This window comes from Thamnophis sirtalis, unplaced genomic scaffold, assembly GCF_051295495.1.
Source record: "Thamnophis sirtalis isolate CommonGarterSnake01/CBP01778 unplaced genomic scaffold, rThaSir2_p1.2 scaffold_4, whole genome shotgun sequence".
Lineage (NCBI taxonomy): Eukaryota > Metazoa > Chordata > Lepidosauria > Squamata > Natricidae > Thamnophis > Thamnophis sirtalis.
In genome coordinates, this window is record NW_028261384.1 from 13,110,177 (window position 1) to 13,126,357 (window position 16,181).

The following is a 16,181-nucleotide window of genomic DNA, read 5'->3' on the forward strand; positions in this document are numbered from 1 at the left end:
ATTAGAAACTCTGAATGTCTCAAACACTATAATCATTACCGACCTACTATGAGAGATAATCACATCCTGCTACCTTATTTTTTAAAACTCTCATCAGATCTCTTGAGGCTTGCTGGGACACAGTTTGAGTGTTCCAAGCCTGACCGATTAATGGTTGAGACAAACACAAATAGAACCAATAGGATTAGTGTTTGATTTCTCCCAAAACATCTGATTGATCGATCTATCGATCTATCCATCCATCTATCTATCCATCTATCTATGATTATCTATCTATAATTATATATCATAAAGCGCTGTAGGATAAACAACCTCTAGATAAAGACTTCCAATTGCTGTAAATGGGTTAAACAATTCTACCATTAAAGTAAGGAAACATGTGAAGTCTTCAATCAGTTTTCTCTACTTTTAAATTTTGAAGGAAGGAAGGAGGGAATGTATGAGAGAAGGAAGGGGGGAAGGAGAGAGGAAAGGGAGGGGGAAGGGAAGGAGAAAAGGAGAAAAGAAAGGAGGGAAGGAAGGAGGGAAGGAGAGAAGGAGGGAGGGAAGGAAGGGGAGTGGGAGAGAAGAAACGAGGGAAGGAAAGAGGGAGGGAGGGAAGAAGATGCCTAACTTTTGATGTCTATAACGATTTTGTTATTATGGAAATGTCTCGAAATGTAGTCAAATGTAAAGCAAAACAGTGGTGGATGTTGTATTGTCTTTTGCAATCTATTGGCTGTTGTATTTTTCTTTTACTAATAAAAAACAATAAAAAATAAAAAAATAAATTTTGAAATTTAGAGAAAAAAAGACAAGGTATGGCAAGGTCATTTCCTTTTAATCATTGAATCCACAATTCAGTCATGAATTATTTTGGAAAAGTCACTGAGGTTTTGGATTCCTGATTTGGATTTGATTAAATATTTACATATATACAGTTTTGATGCCTACAAATTCCTGCAAATTCAACTACAGCACCATCTTAGGAGAAAAATGTACAAGTGGCACTAATGGCTTGATATATAGGACAGCATTTCTCAACCTCAGTAACTTTTGAGATGTATGAACTTTTAAGACGTGTGGACTTCAAGCCCAGAATTCTTTCAGAATGCTGGCTGTGGAATTTTGGGAGTTTAAGTTCATACATCTCAAAGTTACTGAGGTTGAGTAAAGTTGCTGAAGAAACACTGATACAGAAAATGATTGTCGGTGGCAAAGAGAAAATACCAGCCTCCTTTTGACTGAACCACAGCAGCATAGCATGAATATTTGCAATCTCAGTGCCTGGTTACCAAAACTGTGGTTTTGATGAAGAAGCAAGTAGAAGATGGAGAAGAAGGAGACGACATTTGTCAGAGGACTACAGAGTTTGTTATAACATGCTTGTATAAACAAACTCACTACGTGCTTGTACTTGGCTGGACTCAACTCAAACTGCTACTCCAGATGATTTTATATCATTTTATAGGCATTTCATTTTGAATACTTTCAGTTCTTAGCTTGGACTCCTGAAGCTCTAAAGCAGAGGTGGGCAATTACTTTCCCAAAGGCCAAATAAGGAACCAGGGCTATTGTAGAGGACAGAGTATGCTTAATATTTTAACATTTATAAAAAGCAATCAATTATATGGTTTTGATTACTGTGAAAGTGTGCACATGCACACATACTTGCACAAATTGGAAAAAAAAACAGCAGTCACCTTCAAAATAAAAGGAATGCAGTTGTGATGATGTTCATCCATTGTGTTTGAAGAGGACCTTGAAATCGAACAGGTTGTGTCCGCGATGTGTCCGCAGGTGGCTGGTAAGGCCTATACGGGCACAAAATGTTCTGCCTCATGTCGGGTAGGCACCATTATTGCAGCATTTGCAGCTCTGGCTTTGCGGAGTGCTCACTTGTGCTATGGTTGTTCTTCTGTCCTCAAATGTCTGCTAGCCTTGGTGGATCAGCATGCACCATGTCATTTGATTTTGTGCCAGGGTTTCCCAGGAGGTGGTGTCAATATCCAGGGACTTGAGGGAGGCTTCAACATGTCTTTGTATCGCTTCCTTTGTCCCCCGTGCAATCGCTTTCTTTGAGACAGCTCACCATAGAGGAGCTTTTTGGGGATGCAATGGTCTGACTTCCTTGCAAAGGATGCAATTGTATTGCATGCATGGTGTACACTTATTTACATTTGATTTCTAATTTCTGATTGACCTCACATGAGCCAGACAGGGACAGCCAAAGGACCAGATATTGCCCAGGAGCTGCAAACTGCCCAGGTCTCCTCTAAAGTATGGTCATTTAAATGTTGACCTGCCTGGCCACACTGAGTGAAGAGGAATAGTCTTGGGCTACATTTAAAGTATATAATATAATTAATGTATATAAATATCATTAAAATCGCATCATGTTAAAAGTTTACGATTTTATGGAACTGCATTACTAGCTGCCCAGGGCCACTTGTGGCCTGTGAGCTGTTAGTTGGACACGCCTGCTCTAACACATTTTTGTTTTCTATCCGTCACACTCAAGAGACTGGGAAGAATAAACTTCAGCAAGTGCTCTGCATTTTGGTAAGTCATTCCTTTGTTTATGAGCTCTCCAATTGTTCACAACAAAGTTTCCCAAGCTTTCCGGCTTTGCAGACTGGCATGGGGAGGGGCAAAGGAGAGGTTTCCGTGTGAGTGGAGAGCATGCGCTCACCTACTGCTCGTGTAAGAGGGGATGTGAATTGTCGTATTTTGAACAGCTGGCCCAGTAATGGGCTGTGGCCCAAGGTCTGGGGACCTCTGATCTACAAGATCCTCTACTGTAAGATCCTCTGCCATAAGCAGGAAACTATGCTAGAGTGAATGTATAAATGTCTTTAAGAAGTCTTTGATGCTGGAGATCAGCAGTCACTGTGCTTCTCAGTATGTCAATGTATTTACATCCATTTGAAACTCCATATAATAATAAGAATAAAACAAAATCTCAGAAATTCCTCCCTAGGCCCTTGTTAATATTCCAAGTAGTAATCAAATAGTGATAGATAATTCTGTCTAGTTTTACCAAAAAACCAGTTTGCAATCCATAATAAAACTTAGCTCTTTTTAGAGAAATATTCTCTTTTTTAAAAAGGAGACAAAACACTGAGATATTTTGTAAAAAAGAAATGGATTTAAGATTTGGAAAGAACCAATTTCTTGGGGTTTCTCAAGGGTGCAGTCAGTTTATTCAATATTTGTTTATAGGAGAATTACTTCCAAGTTAATATCATTGTTGAAAGTTTGTTGAGAAAGCTATGCGTGATCTTTAAACAGAGAATCAAGTGCAAAGATAAACCAGTCAATAAATTTATTGTGCTCTGTATCTAGATGCGTATGTGAATAGCATGTAAAGTATTATAATATAAAAGGTGCATAAAAGGAATTTATCACTTTTATGCAGGATTCTTTATTCTGCATGCATAAATAAATAAATATTAATATCTACAGGAACTGTACAAGATTTCCCATTGGATTCAGCTTTGTGTCTTAAATTTCAGCTAAATTGAAATTCAAAGGAGTTGCTGAATGCAGCAAGCCCTGTTTAATAAGAATTTATATTAGGTGGGCCATATCGTGCCAGGGATAGCATTTCCCAAATTCTGTTCCCTAAGATCTTAAACAAGCCAAGAGTAATGGTTGCAAGAACCCTGCAATTTAGCTTCAGCTGGCACCAATCCATTTTTCCCAGCTTTGTTTCCTCTAAGGCTTTATTAGCTACTGAACATTCATAAGCTTACTTCTGTTTTGACAGGGCAGCAAATCTCTGCTTGCTACATGTTATGCACATACCTTCCTTCTCCTCCTTCCCCGCCACAAATAGGTGTGAAATTTAAACCTTTTAACTCAGACAGATTCAAGTCCAGACCAATTTATAAAGCAGATGACACTTTGCAAAAATCAATTTCAGTGGTCAGACTATGAAGGTCAATGGAGATTACATATCATGGAAAAAGTAACAGGAATGTAGGAGTGAAGGGAGATCAGCTCTCCGGAGCAATTATGGAAATGTGACACTAACAGAAGCAATTCTTGAGTGGTCTTACTTCAGATAAACAGAAGATCCGCCTATATCGCTGAAACAGTTGAAAAGGAAAGAACAGGGTATGTTTTAGCAGATTCCCCCCCCCCTTTGCATTTTTCTGCGGGTTTTCTAATGTAGCTTCGTTGTATTGAAAAACTAAGCTGGATGTGGTAACCTTTCTAAATTATCCAGAAAATTTGCAGGAAGCGAAACTGAATAGACAATTTCTCCAAATGTTTAAGAAGAACTTGTCCAACCATTTGCCAAAGGCAAGAGTTTAAGAGGGTCAATAGTACCCCTACTGAAAAAAGAAGTCCTAGGAGGAGTTCCATCCTGATGGCTTATCTGGGGATTTAACAGGAGTGTGGGTAGCCAGGGAGGAGATGCAGCAAAAGACCAACCTCATCCTTGTAATTAACTGAAAGAACACCCCCTCCTGTTAGTTATATGCTTTCAACAGGCCTGGGAAATCTACAATATATTATTATATCATAATATAACATTATATTATATTTGCATTATATTATATTATATTTGCATTATATTATATTTGCATTATATTATATTATATTTGCATTATATTATATTTGCATTATATTATATCATATTTGCATTATATTATATCATATTTGCATTTTATTATATTAATGCAATGTATGGCCTAGAGCAGCGATGGCGAACCATTTTTGGCTTGTGTGCTATAAGAGGGGAGTGCAGAGGGGTCATGCGCGAGCATGCCACACCCATAATGCAATACGCGACTACCACCCCAGTGCGCATGCATGCATGAAAGGCGCTCCCTCCATGTTTTGCATGCTTTTTTTGTCATCCCCAGGCTCCAGAGGCTTTATAGGAGCCTGGGGAGGGCAAAAACAGCTTCCCCCCCCCCCCAAGAGGCCTCCGGAGGCTTCAGGAAAGCCTCCTGAAGGTCCCTGAAGCCTCCGGAGGGCTTGAACTGACCCTACGAGCAAACCAGAAGTCCGTTCCCGAACTTCCGGTTTGCCCATAGGGCCATTTGTTTGCTCTACAAAGGCTTCAGGGAAGCTCCTGAAGCCTCCGGAGAGACTCCGGGGGAGGGGAAGGCTCTTTTCATCCTCCCCAGGCTCCTATAAAGCCTCTGGAGCCTGGGGAGGGTGAAAAATTGCTTTAAAAAAGGCTGAACTCAGCTGGCCAGTGTGTGTATGCACACTGGCCAGCTGACAGGGCAACACCTCACGTGCCCTGACAAATGGCTCTATGTGCCACCTGTGGCACGCGTGCCGTAGGTTCGCCTAGTGGATCTCTGAATTAGATCTAGAAACAGACTGGCAATCAATGTAGTTCGTGAAGCAGAGGTGTAACATGTACTAAGGGACTCATATAATTGCCTGTATCATTAGATTTTGCAGCAGCTTAAGCTTCTGGATAATCTTCAAGGGCAGCTCCATATATGACCCATTACCGAAATCCAAATGGGAGGTAACCAGGAACAGGCACAATTGACACATGATGCAAAAATCTGATTATGGCCTAAGTTAGTTGCTTTGTAAGGAAATAGTTCAGAATTCTTGCTTCTGCTTTTTCGATGAATGTTGGGCCCAGATCTAAATTTCAATGAACAGCAGTGAGATACTTCTATAGTTTCTATAATCTCATTTCAGAGATGGGTTCCTATTGGTTCGGCCCAGTTTGACTAAACCAGTAGTGGTATGCCAGCCTGGGTCACAGAACTCACAGCAACCCAGGCTGGACATGCCTCTGCACCGATTCCCCGGTCGCCGCCGTGACTGCCACCATATTTTTTTAAGTTCTGCACATGCGCAAAACAACTTCAATTGAATTGTGCATGTGCATGCAGCATGCATTGCGCGCATACAAGTAAACCGGCAGTAACACCGGCCAGAACCCACCCATGCCTCATTGACTTTCCATGTTTTTATAGAGCCCCAATAAGGAGAACTTGGAAGTCATCAGGCATTTCCACTACGAACCAAATGTCTTAGGACACCTGTTAGATATTTGGTTGGGTGCTTGTAGATCTTGGCAGGAATGATTTCCTACTTTATTGCTTTATTTGAATTCATCTAGAGATCATTTTTGTGATCTCATTGTTTTTGTCTGTACTTTTGACTGAAGATGCTTAATTTTGCCTTTTTTTGGCGGGGGGGGGGGGGGGGGAGAACGACAGATGATGGATTGTTCTGCCAGTCTGCATAGACCTCATTCTTGGCCTGGAGAGCTGCTGATGTACTCTCATGGTTTTCATCAAACCAGTCTTGATGTGCCCTGGTTTTCAGTTTGAGTACAGTTATTGCCGTTTAAGTGATGACATCTTTAAACTGCATCCACTTTTCAGAACAGGTCCCTGCAAGTAGTATACTGCCAGAGAGTTTTCATTAACTACATCTTGTGAATGTAGAACTTGGTCTGGGCCTTACAGTCTGCCGATGATCAATGACTTTCTACCAGTCCTTGGTTGCTTGGCTACTTACGATATAAAGGGGTTATATTTAGGACCAACTGAAGCTGCCTCTGATCTGCCCAGCACTCAGCATCTCACATGGTGAGGGTGACGATGATGCCTTTAAGATTGCACTGATATACTATGACATAATCAAGTAGATGCCAGTGATTGAACCAGGGATGCATCCAGGTAGTTTTGTATTTGTTTGTATATACAAATTGTGTTAGCAATGCACAAGTGGTGCTTGAGACATTTGCGCAGAAGCAGCAGGTAATTATTTAGTTTTCCCACCCCAAGTTTTCCAAGGACTCATCCCAGTTGTCATTGTCTGTCCTCACCTTAGCATTAAAGTTGCCCAGAATGACAGATTTTCACTGGCAGAAGTTATTCAAATAACTTCTTTTAAGCAAGAAGGAGTTATCTTGTCTGGGCCTGGTGCTTTTTCTGGCACCTCATTTTCTGTAATCACCAGAAGTGTTAAGCCTGATGGGATGGGGTCAATTGTAGGTGTGTCTGAGATTGGGGATTGTGGAGATGGGTGACAATAGTTTTCTCTCAAACCTACAGAAAAACACATTCAGATCATCTGCCAGTTGTTTATTTCCTTCAGCATAGGAAGGAGGTTTGCTGTAACCGGTGATATTTTTAAGAGTTTTCCACATGTTTGCTGGTTCATTTGTTGAGAAGTGATTCCTTAGAGTACAAGAACTGCACAAATTTGAAAGGCTGCTTCATAAACAGCAAGAGTTCTTTCGCTAACAAGCTGCCATTTTGACAAGTCTTTAAGCCACCACAAATATTTTCTTCAAGACGCCATAAGGAAAATATTTATGCCAGTCCCATGGCATAATTAAAATACCTGATGTTTTCTGTAAAGTCATGACTATGGATGAATCATCTTTCATAATATTTTAACTATATTGCAGAATCCACAACTGAGTTTACAAAATAAAACAAACTTCAAGTTATTAACCTCCCTACATGTAAGTTCTCTTTTGTCAACAGAACACTGGTTTCTGCTGAGAGTTTCATTTGCTTATTATAACCAATAAAATTCTAAGATACAGAAACTACAATGTAGAATTTCAGGAGGAATAGCAGGATTAAAAAGAGGGATACGTATCTGAAATTATATTCCTAATATCATTTTTAATTATTTTTTATTTTTTATTTTCAAAACAAACACAACACATAAAATCTTCCTTCTTTATATACTGTAGAAAGTGTATCAGTTGGTTACAAAAGGCTTTTGTGCATCTCTTCCACAGTCATCAAGCATAATTCATATTAACTCAAGTATTTTAACTCAGATATTTATACATGTTACCCTTATATCTCTATTTTTATTTGACTATAATTGTTTAAACGTCCTTCATCATAAAATATACCATGATTTAATACATAACCACATACTGGCATTTCATTTAATATTTCTAAAATCCTCCAATAACATTGAATCCTTATGTCCTATTCTAGCTAAACATCCATAATATTTAATAACAAACTTTTCTAATCCTCCTTTCCAAATCACTGTTTGCAATTTTCATCCAGTTTCCTTATGTTATACCCATACATACACACACACACACACACACACACACACACACACATATAGGTTCCCATCATTAACCCTCCTTTATTTGACTATATCCTGTATCATAACATTTTCCCCCTAATAATCAAAACTTAACTGTATCTAATTTAGTTATTTTTTATTAACCTTTGTTATAATCCAAAAGGATTTCTAATCTTCCTTTCATGGGTACCATTCAATGTTCATATCCAATTATTACTTATCATAACACTACACATTGTATACATTATTATTATTATCATTATCAATTATTTATTTAACTATATCTATTATCACTAAATTTCACTAAGTTTAACTAGCTTTAAGTTATATTCTTCCATCTATCAACCTGTACCTTTCTAATAACAGAACAATCTTTCTTCCATCTATCAACCTGTACCTTTCTAATAACAGAACAATCTCATATCTTCTGCCATTTGTAGTACGAATTTTCTAATCATCTTCTTGATCAGCTTTGTATGGACTTCTCTTAGCAACTCCTTGCTTATAAAATCTCTCATATAATCTTGATGCCCTCTTTCTGTTTCCTTATTGAGTTTATCTTTGATTGTCAGCAGTGTTATCAATGCTTTTGCTAATAGAATTTCTTTCTTTAAGTTCATAGATTCTTTAATTTTATCTTCTTCTATATCTTGACCTTTGGAATAGATTTCCTCTCCATTTAATTCCTCTTTCTGTATTCTATTCTTTCCATTTTCAGGAACAAACCAATTACCATAGATATCAACAGGTTTAGTCTATATTCATTTTCCACTTCCGTTTTCTTGAGTTTCAATCACCCCGTTTTGCATCTGATGAACATTTTCAATTTTTTTCATCATATTTTCTTGTTCTGTGCTCTAGATATTCCAGTTTTTTCTCTACTATATTTGATAATTTCTGTAGTTCTGAAAATATATTTTGCAAAGTTAAGACCTCTATTTTCTCTTGAGGTTGTGTACTTCTAACAAACACAGCTGCTCTAGCTTGTAAGGTTAATAAAATTAAGGCATAGATTCACAAAGAACGTTATTTTCACTTTTCTCTGGTTGAAAATATTATTCAAAGGGACATCTGTGTGTTCTTATCACTCTGTAGCCAAATAGTAAAACCTTGTGGTGTCAAGTCAAAGCAATCCATGAAAAAAAGTTCCATTTTGAATACACAAAGCTCCAATCAACAAAACCTCCCACCCTACAAGCGGAAATACTGTTAAAGAGTTTCTTTTTTATATCTTTTTTGTATTTCAAATTAGAAAAAGAGGTCCAATCTTTAAATGAATTAGAAAAATACCCACAGCAATAAAAGAGGAAAACTTTAGTCTATAAATTACAGAGTCACAAAGAGAAAGTAGAAGAAGAAAACTTAATTCATCCATTTCAAAAGGTTTGCATAGATTCGATCCATGAAAATAACATTTAAAAAGTAAGATAACCACTGTCCAAAACCATTCCAAATTTAATTACACTGCTTGATTCTTCTATTCTTCAATTTAAATTGATTTTTGAGTTTTTATAGGCAGGCTCTTTTTTAAAACAACAAAAATTCCTCACCAGCTGGAAACACTTTCTCTTTCTGTATCCTTCCATTTTGGAGCCACCCCGACTTTGTCAGCCTTGGCTGGATTTTTTGTCACCAGCTTGGAGAACTTTTCATGCTTCTTTCAGGGATTTTGCAATATCCCCAAGATCAGCAAGACATATTCTTCCTGTTCACCGTCTCTCCAGGACATTTTAGGTCCATTTGGACTACTCAGCAGCAAAAGTGTTGGCTATGGTCTCAGAACATTGAGACCACACAACCATATTGTCACGACATTGGCTCCTCCTTTCCTCTTAATATCATTTTGATCACGTGCCATAGGTATGTACAAGTAGGCATGTTTAAACTTTTTTATATTATGAAATAAGAGGGTGCAGTGACTAAGCACTTAAGATGCTGGGCTTATTGACAGGAAGATTGGCAGTTTGAATCACCTGATGGGGTTTGCTCCCATCCTTGTCCCAACTCTTACCAACATAACAATTTGAAAGCATGCAAATGCAAGAAGATAAATCGGTACCACTTTGGTGGGAAAGTAACAGTGTTCTGTGTGCTTTTGGTATATAGTCATGCTGGCCACATGACCACAGAAACATTTTTGGACAATTCTGGCTCTTTGATTATGAAACAGAGATGACCACTGCTGCCTAGAGTAGGACATGACTGAATAGGTGAAAGCTTTACTTTTTTACTTTTTCTTTTAACAAAGTAGATTTGAAAATGTGAAAATGTCAAGAAAAAATGGTCCACTTAAATGTATTTCCTTATTTCTGGCCTGTAATTATAACTGGAGAGGAGAAAATCCTTTGCTTGCTTTAAAGAATTTCAGCACATACTTACATTCTCCACCCACTCTTTGATATTCTCCCACCAAAACTGCCCCTAAGCATTTAATTTCATGTAATAACATGGCTATCTATGTGTGATTAAGAACAGAAGCAAGAACTGAAATAATGTAATTGAACAAATCCAAGTTCCGTTGAATAGCTCTTCATTTGTTTCTTCAAAAGAAGAAAAATGGGAAGGGAAATATTAAAGAATAAATGACCTTTAATAGTGAACCTGTATAAAACGATTTAGTCTTTTAAAAAAAGGAGAGGGGAGAAAAACTTTGACAATGATTCTGCCCAATGTTCACTGACCTCCATAAAGTTTTCTTTAAAAAATTATTGAGTTTAGGAAGAGACATAGAATTAACATTCAAATTCAAATATGAACTTAATAAATTAGGGAGAAAAAAATCATGTATAATATTATGTTTTCTATTGTGAAGTCTAAAATTTAAAACATCTATCTTTCAAGCCATTAATACTTCTGTCTGCAAATCAGTAAAGGACAATGTGTGAAGTAGACAAATAGTTTTCCTTTTAAACATTTACATAGGAAATATATAAGCTATTACTTTTTAGCAAAGCAACTGGGGAGAGACATTAGGCGAGAAAACAGAATTCTATTTCCCCCAAAAAAGGATTAAAATATGTAACATATTTTTCAGAATATTGGAAACACCTTTTTCCCTCAAAAAAAAGAGGATGAAAATATGGGTGCGTCATACACACTGAATACAGCATTTCTGGCCTCCCAAAACCCCACCCCCTTTGCAAAAATGGCTATGCATAGCCTTTAGGAGGCTTCCAGAGTGCTCCTGGGGGCTGAGGAAGGCAAAAAGGAGCCTCTTCAAAAACTTGGTGCGTTTTATACTCCGGTGTGTCTTATACTCCAAAAAATACAGTAAATTCTGGAAATTGCTATCCAACACTTTCTAATGATACCAGATCAGAAAAATATGATCGTTATATTTTTGGAAAAATATGGTTTAGGAGGCTGTGTGCAAATATTACATCTAAATCAAATTCTACATAATTATTATATCATCAATGGATATCAAGTTCATGAATAAAATTTTAATATCCATACTTACTCTTTCTCTGTCATGATGTAGCCATATTCTTCCTCTCTGGAAGACTTTGCATCTAACTTGAGGCCTTCTCCGATCTTTTCTTGAGTTGCTTCATAAACACTTTCATCTTGAAGCCACATATTCTTAATCCAGTGATGAAGCTCACTTAGCTCCTTGGAGCTGGGTTCAAACTCTGCTTTTTTGTGAGCGTTCAGTTCTCTTGAGAAGGTTTCGCTCTTCACATTTTCAATCCCAACCTTGACTTCTTCAGATGAAGATGAAAGGTCTAAATCATCTGATTTTTTCATTTCTGTTTTAAAGGATTCTTCGGACAAATATGACTTTGACAGATTTTCAGGAACCATATTTTTATTCAGGAAATCTGGTACCTTTGAATCTAGATGGTTCTCCTGTAGTAAACAAAACAACAAATACACCTACTGTAGTTCATTATAGTTTTTTGTGTCTAATTCATCAGTTCAGCTTTATAATAGACAGTAATTATTTTAGGAATTTTTATCTTGGTAGCCTTTCTTGAAGATGAAAAACTCTGGAATTCATCTAAGATGAAAGTTAACTTCAAACACATCCTAGACTGCACTAAAGAACAAAGGGGGAAAAATTCCCACTGTTCAAGTCAATTATATTTTATTTTTCAAGAGCCCACACATTTTGGGACATGTGTTTCCAAACATGTCTCTTTTATGGGTCTCCATGAAAACACTCTGTGTTGTTTGCTAGCAAGTTCTAAAACATTAATTCATAGCTTGGAAGAATTTATAGCGGTAAACCTTTGCTTAAAACCACATTTTAAGCAAAATGATTTTAACTGTATATACTACAGTGAAAACTGCTTTTAGCTATGATACATCACTTTCCTTCAGATCTTACCAATCAGTGCTGAAGAAAATAATATCCTTAAGTATACTTTATAGATTTTGAGCACAGGAAAACTGCTATGAAAACCAGCTATTTTCCTATACAAAATACATTTGCTAGCTCCGTTGCTAACAGAATGTTCCCAATAATGTTTTTTCACCCAAATTATTTACCGTAATCCAAACTGAGTAAGTGTAAAACAGAACAGAACAGAACAGAACAGAATAGAATAGAATAGAATTCTTTATTGTCCAAGTATGGTTGGACACACAAGGAATTAGTCTTTGGTACTTGTGCTTTCAGTGTATATATTCTCCCACAGTCTTTACCATATATATTTTTTTTCTAGCAATTGTGGGATTACTTTTAGTTAGCATTGTTTTAGGGACAATATTCTACTTAAGAAATAAATCATTTTGACGTATTCTGCTCTCCTTTGGGTTTTCATTGGTCAGAGGGGGAAAAACATTCTGAATAAGGAGAATTTAGATTAAATCACTAGAATCCTAAACCGATTTATATGATTGAATCAAATATATTGCTAATGGCACCTTAAACCTTTCAGCTTGCATTGCTAGCTTACATTAAATATTTTAATTTTAATTTTTAGTTATACTGAGTACTTAGGGAAGTGACAAATCAGTAGAAATGTGCTTACATTCACCATGATGAACCTCCATTGGCATTATTTTATTGTCCTAGAAACTCTAGCCCTATCATTTCCCTATATATTAAGAATATATAGATATTATATATAAAGGGAGCCTAATATAGATCTATTTCAAGCTATTTAGCTCTCATTAACTAGCCATACCCTTACTGGGAATCGAACCTGGGCTGTATTACATATCAGGCAGTTGTATTAGCCACTAACATATATACAGTAGGCGTTCGTTAACTTACCTCTTTTTTAACCTCAGCATCAATGTTCCATGGCCCCTTATCTGTGGAAGCAAGCATTTATAGTGAGACATAAAACACAGACATTGCGATAGTTTTCTGTACAATGTGACATTTTTATTGTACAGTAAACATTAAGATGTTGTGGCTAAATGACAAAAGTAAAAACATAGATCAACTTTGTCACTTCAACTCCATTTGTACACTTTACTAATGCAAGATCAATTGAAGCCATGCTGTAAGAGTGCATTACATTAATTAGTTCAATAGTAAGGCTGACGAATTTACCTCTGTTTATCAGTGCCTGGAAAAAAATCGATAGACTATCCTGCTAGCCCAGAAAAAAAAATGTTTACAGTAATAAATGAGAAACTGCAGTGGATTTATGACTCAGGTGTTTCTCAAGAAAAAGGTTCTCCTGATGTATTTTATTTCGCACTTAGAAGTAATTACTTCAGAGTTATAGTAACACCACATTATTAAACACTAGAGGTGGTTAGTGGATTAAAAAGAAGCCTCCACCTCCATCCAGTTATATGCTTGTTTCTATCTTAGATCATTTTTGTTAATTTTAATGTTTTATATTGTTCGTTTTATCTGTTGCAATCCTCCCAGAGTTGCTTGTTAATAAGATAGGTGGCATATAAATTTAATAAATAAATAACATAGGGGAATACTCTATTGCACAAATTAAGATAGGAAAAGGAAATTATGCAGTAAAGTAAAAGATATTTATACATTTCTATGAATTAAGAATAAACTAATGACAGATCCTTTGAACTTCATATGTGCTTCATATCTAACTAACAACCATGATAGATGGACAGACACATACATGCATTTGCTATTTAGATTCCCAGCACATGTGTCAATGAACAGTAACACTGCAAGCTTTATTATCTGTAAATTGCTGAAAGTCTTCAGAAACAAGCAGCCTAGACCCAGCTAAATTTATTATTGTTGTTGTTGTTGTTTAATTATAATAACTAATATTTAATAAATACAGAATAAGATATGTTCATAAATCTGAAAATTATTCTCAGAAAGATTTGTCTTCTTGTATTCAATGGATGTATCATTTGGGTAATTGAAATATTTAGCACTTAAACTTAGAAGGTCCATTGCAATCAATGGGGATAAAGTTAATCACACCTATTTAAGTCCTACTGATTTCAATTCGCAATTCGCCATTTAATGGGTTTATATGCCGCCCAATCCCGGAGGACTCCGGGCGGCTTACAAATACGAAATGAAGTAAAATAACACACAGGGGGAGAAAACAAACAATACAAACAATTTAAAAACACAACATACATTCGGTCAACTGGGGGTTGCACCTGATTTGGAAATCAGCAACCCCAGGCCTGTCGGAACAGCCAGGACTTAGTGGCTTTTTGGAAGGCCACTAGGGTGGGAAGGGTCCGGATCTCTGCTGGTAGCTCCTCAAAGGAGTTCCTTTTTGTACCACTCAAACCAGATCTAATCCTATGTATTTGGAGGATATCTACTAATCTAGGGGTGGGTTCTAGCCGGCACTACTTTCGGTTCACTCTTAAGTGTGCTTCACGCATGTGTGTGCTTGATGCACATGCTTGATGCATGCATGTGCAGTGCAATTTAAATTGTTCTGCGCACGCACAGAACTGAAAAACAAAATGATGGTGCCAATGATGCCAACCGGGGAACCGGTTCAGAGGCATGGACGGCCTGGGTCGCACTACCAGTTCGGTCAACCTGGGCCAAACCAGTAGGAACCCACCCCTGTACTAATCCTCCAGCACTCTATCACCAGAGGTGTGAACTGCTTCCAATCTTTTGGCTTCCTGGAAAAGTATTGCTTTTACTGGTTGGGTTGGTGCCTCAAGAGGGAACTCACTGCTGGAGGTCATTGATGGGGTAATAAGACTTCATCCCCACCTATCCGTCTCTTAGTTCTAGTTTCAGTATAGTTTTTAAAATCTTAATCTATGTAGCTTTTATATTTTAATATTTCAATTATTTTTCTATCTGTTTTTTTAACTTATAAGCCATCCAGAGTCACCTTATAGGGGAGATGGGTAGCATAAAAATTTAATAAATCAATAACCAAATAATACACAATAGTCAATTCCAAATTTAATCACACTAACATTAGAGTTAAGTATACAAAGCTCAAGTTGATCAGTAAAGCAACAAAGAATAATCACTAATTTTAATTGCAATACTGGGTTTAAGGGGTTCATCTCATTGGTGGGATTCAACATTTTTTACTATTGGTTCTGTGGGCGTTCCTTGGTGGAGAGAAGCATGGCTTGGTGGGCGTGGGAGGGGAAAGATGCTGTAAAATCTCCATTCCCTCCCGATCAGCTGGAACTTGGGAGGCAAAGAATAGATGGGGGCGGCCCCAGTCAGAGGTGGTATTTACCGGTTCTCCAAACTCCCAAAATTTCCGCTACTGGTTCCCCAGAACTGGTCATAACCTGCTGAATACCATCTCTGGCGCATCTATATCTAAAGGTCTTATGCAATCCTATCTTACACTTTTTCCATTCATCCCCTGAATTTTCACTGCAAATGTTCTGAAGGTTTTAATCCCTGGTAGTCCATGTTCAGATGCAGAAACTTCCTTAAAAATCAGTGGGTAAGAAGGAAAACCACTTAAGACTTTTCTTTGTCTAAAAGTTTTCCCTCTGAAAGACACCACCCAATCCACACATTACCCTAATCCTAGCTCACTAATACAAACTTCTATGAATGAATAGTGTCCCAGCATTATTCGTACTCATTATCTGGATCAAATTACAACTGAGTGATAATTACCAGCCCATTCTTGAACACACCATAATCATAATAAGGGAAAAGGAAAGCAGGGAGAAGCTAAAGTGTTTTTTTCTCTCCTCCTAGTTACACTTTGCAAGGTATTTTAATCTGATTATGCAAAGCATTA

The 16,181-nt window shown here is 37.2% G+C and overlaps 1 protein-coding gene across 3 annotated transcripts in view; it reads right to left on the reverse strand.

The window, feature by feature from the left end:
* Positions 1 to 16,181, reverse strand: part of PTPRN2 (protein tyrosine phosphatase receptor type N2) — a 722,783-nt gene that overhangs the window by 471,966 nt on the left and 234,636 nt on the right. For all 3 annotated transcript variants that reach the window (XR_015696316.1, XM_087712495.1, XM_087712494.1), the window contains exons 8-9: positions 13,259 to 13,299; positions 11,498 to 11,886 (exon numbers count right to left, since the gene is read on the reverse strand). Coding sequence is in view for 2 of the 3 variants with exons in the window: in XM_087712495.1 (XP_087568621.1) it covers positions 11,498 to 11,886; positions 13,259 to 13,299 (430 nt within the window). In the remaining variant the exon portion in view is untranslated. The remainder of the gene's footprint in view (positions 1 to 11,497; positions 11,887 to 13,258; positions 13,300 to 16,181) is intronic.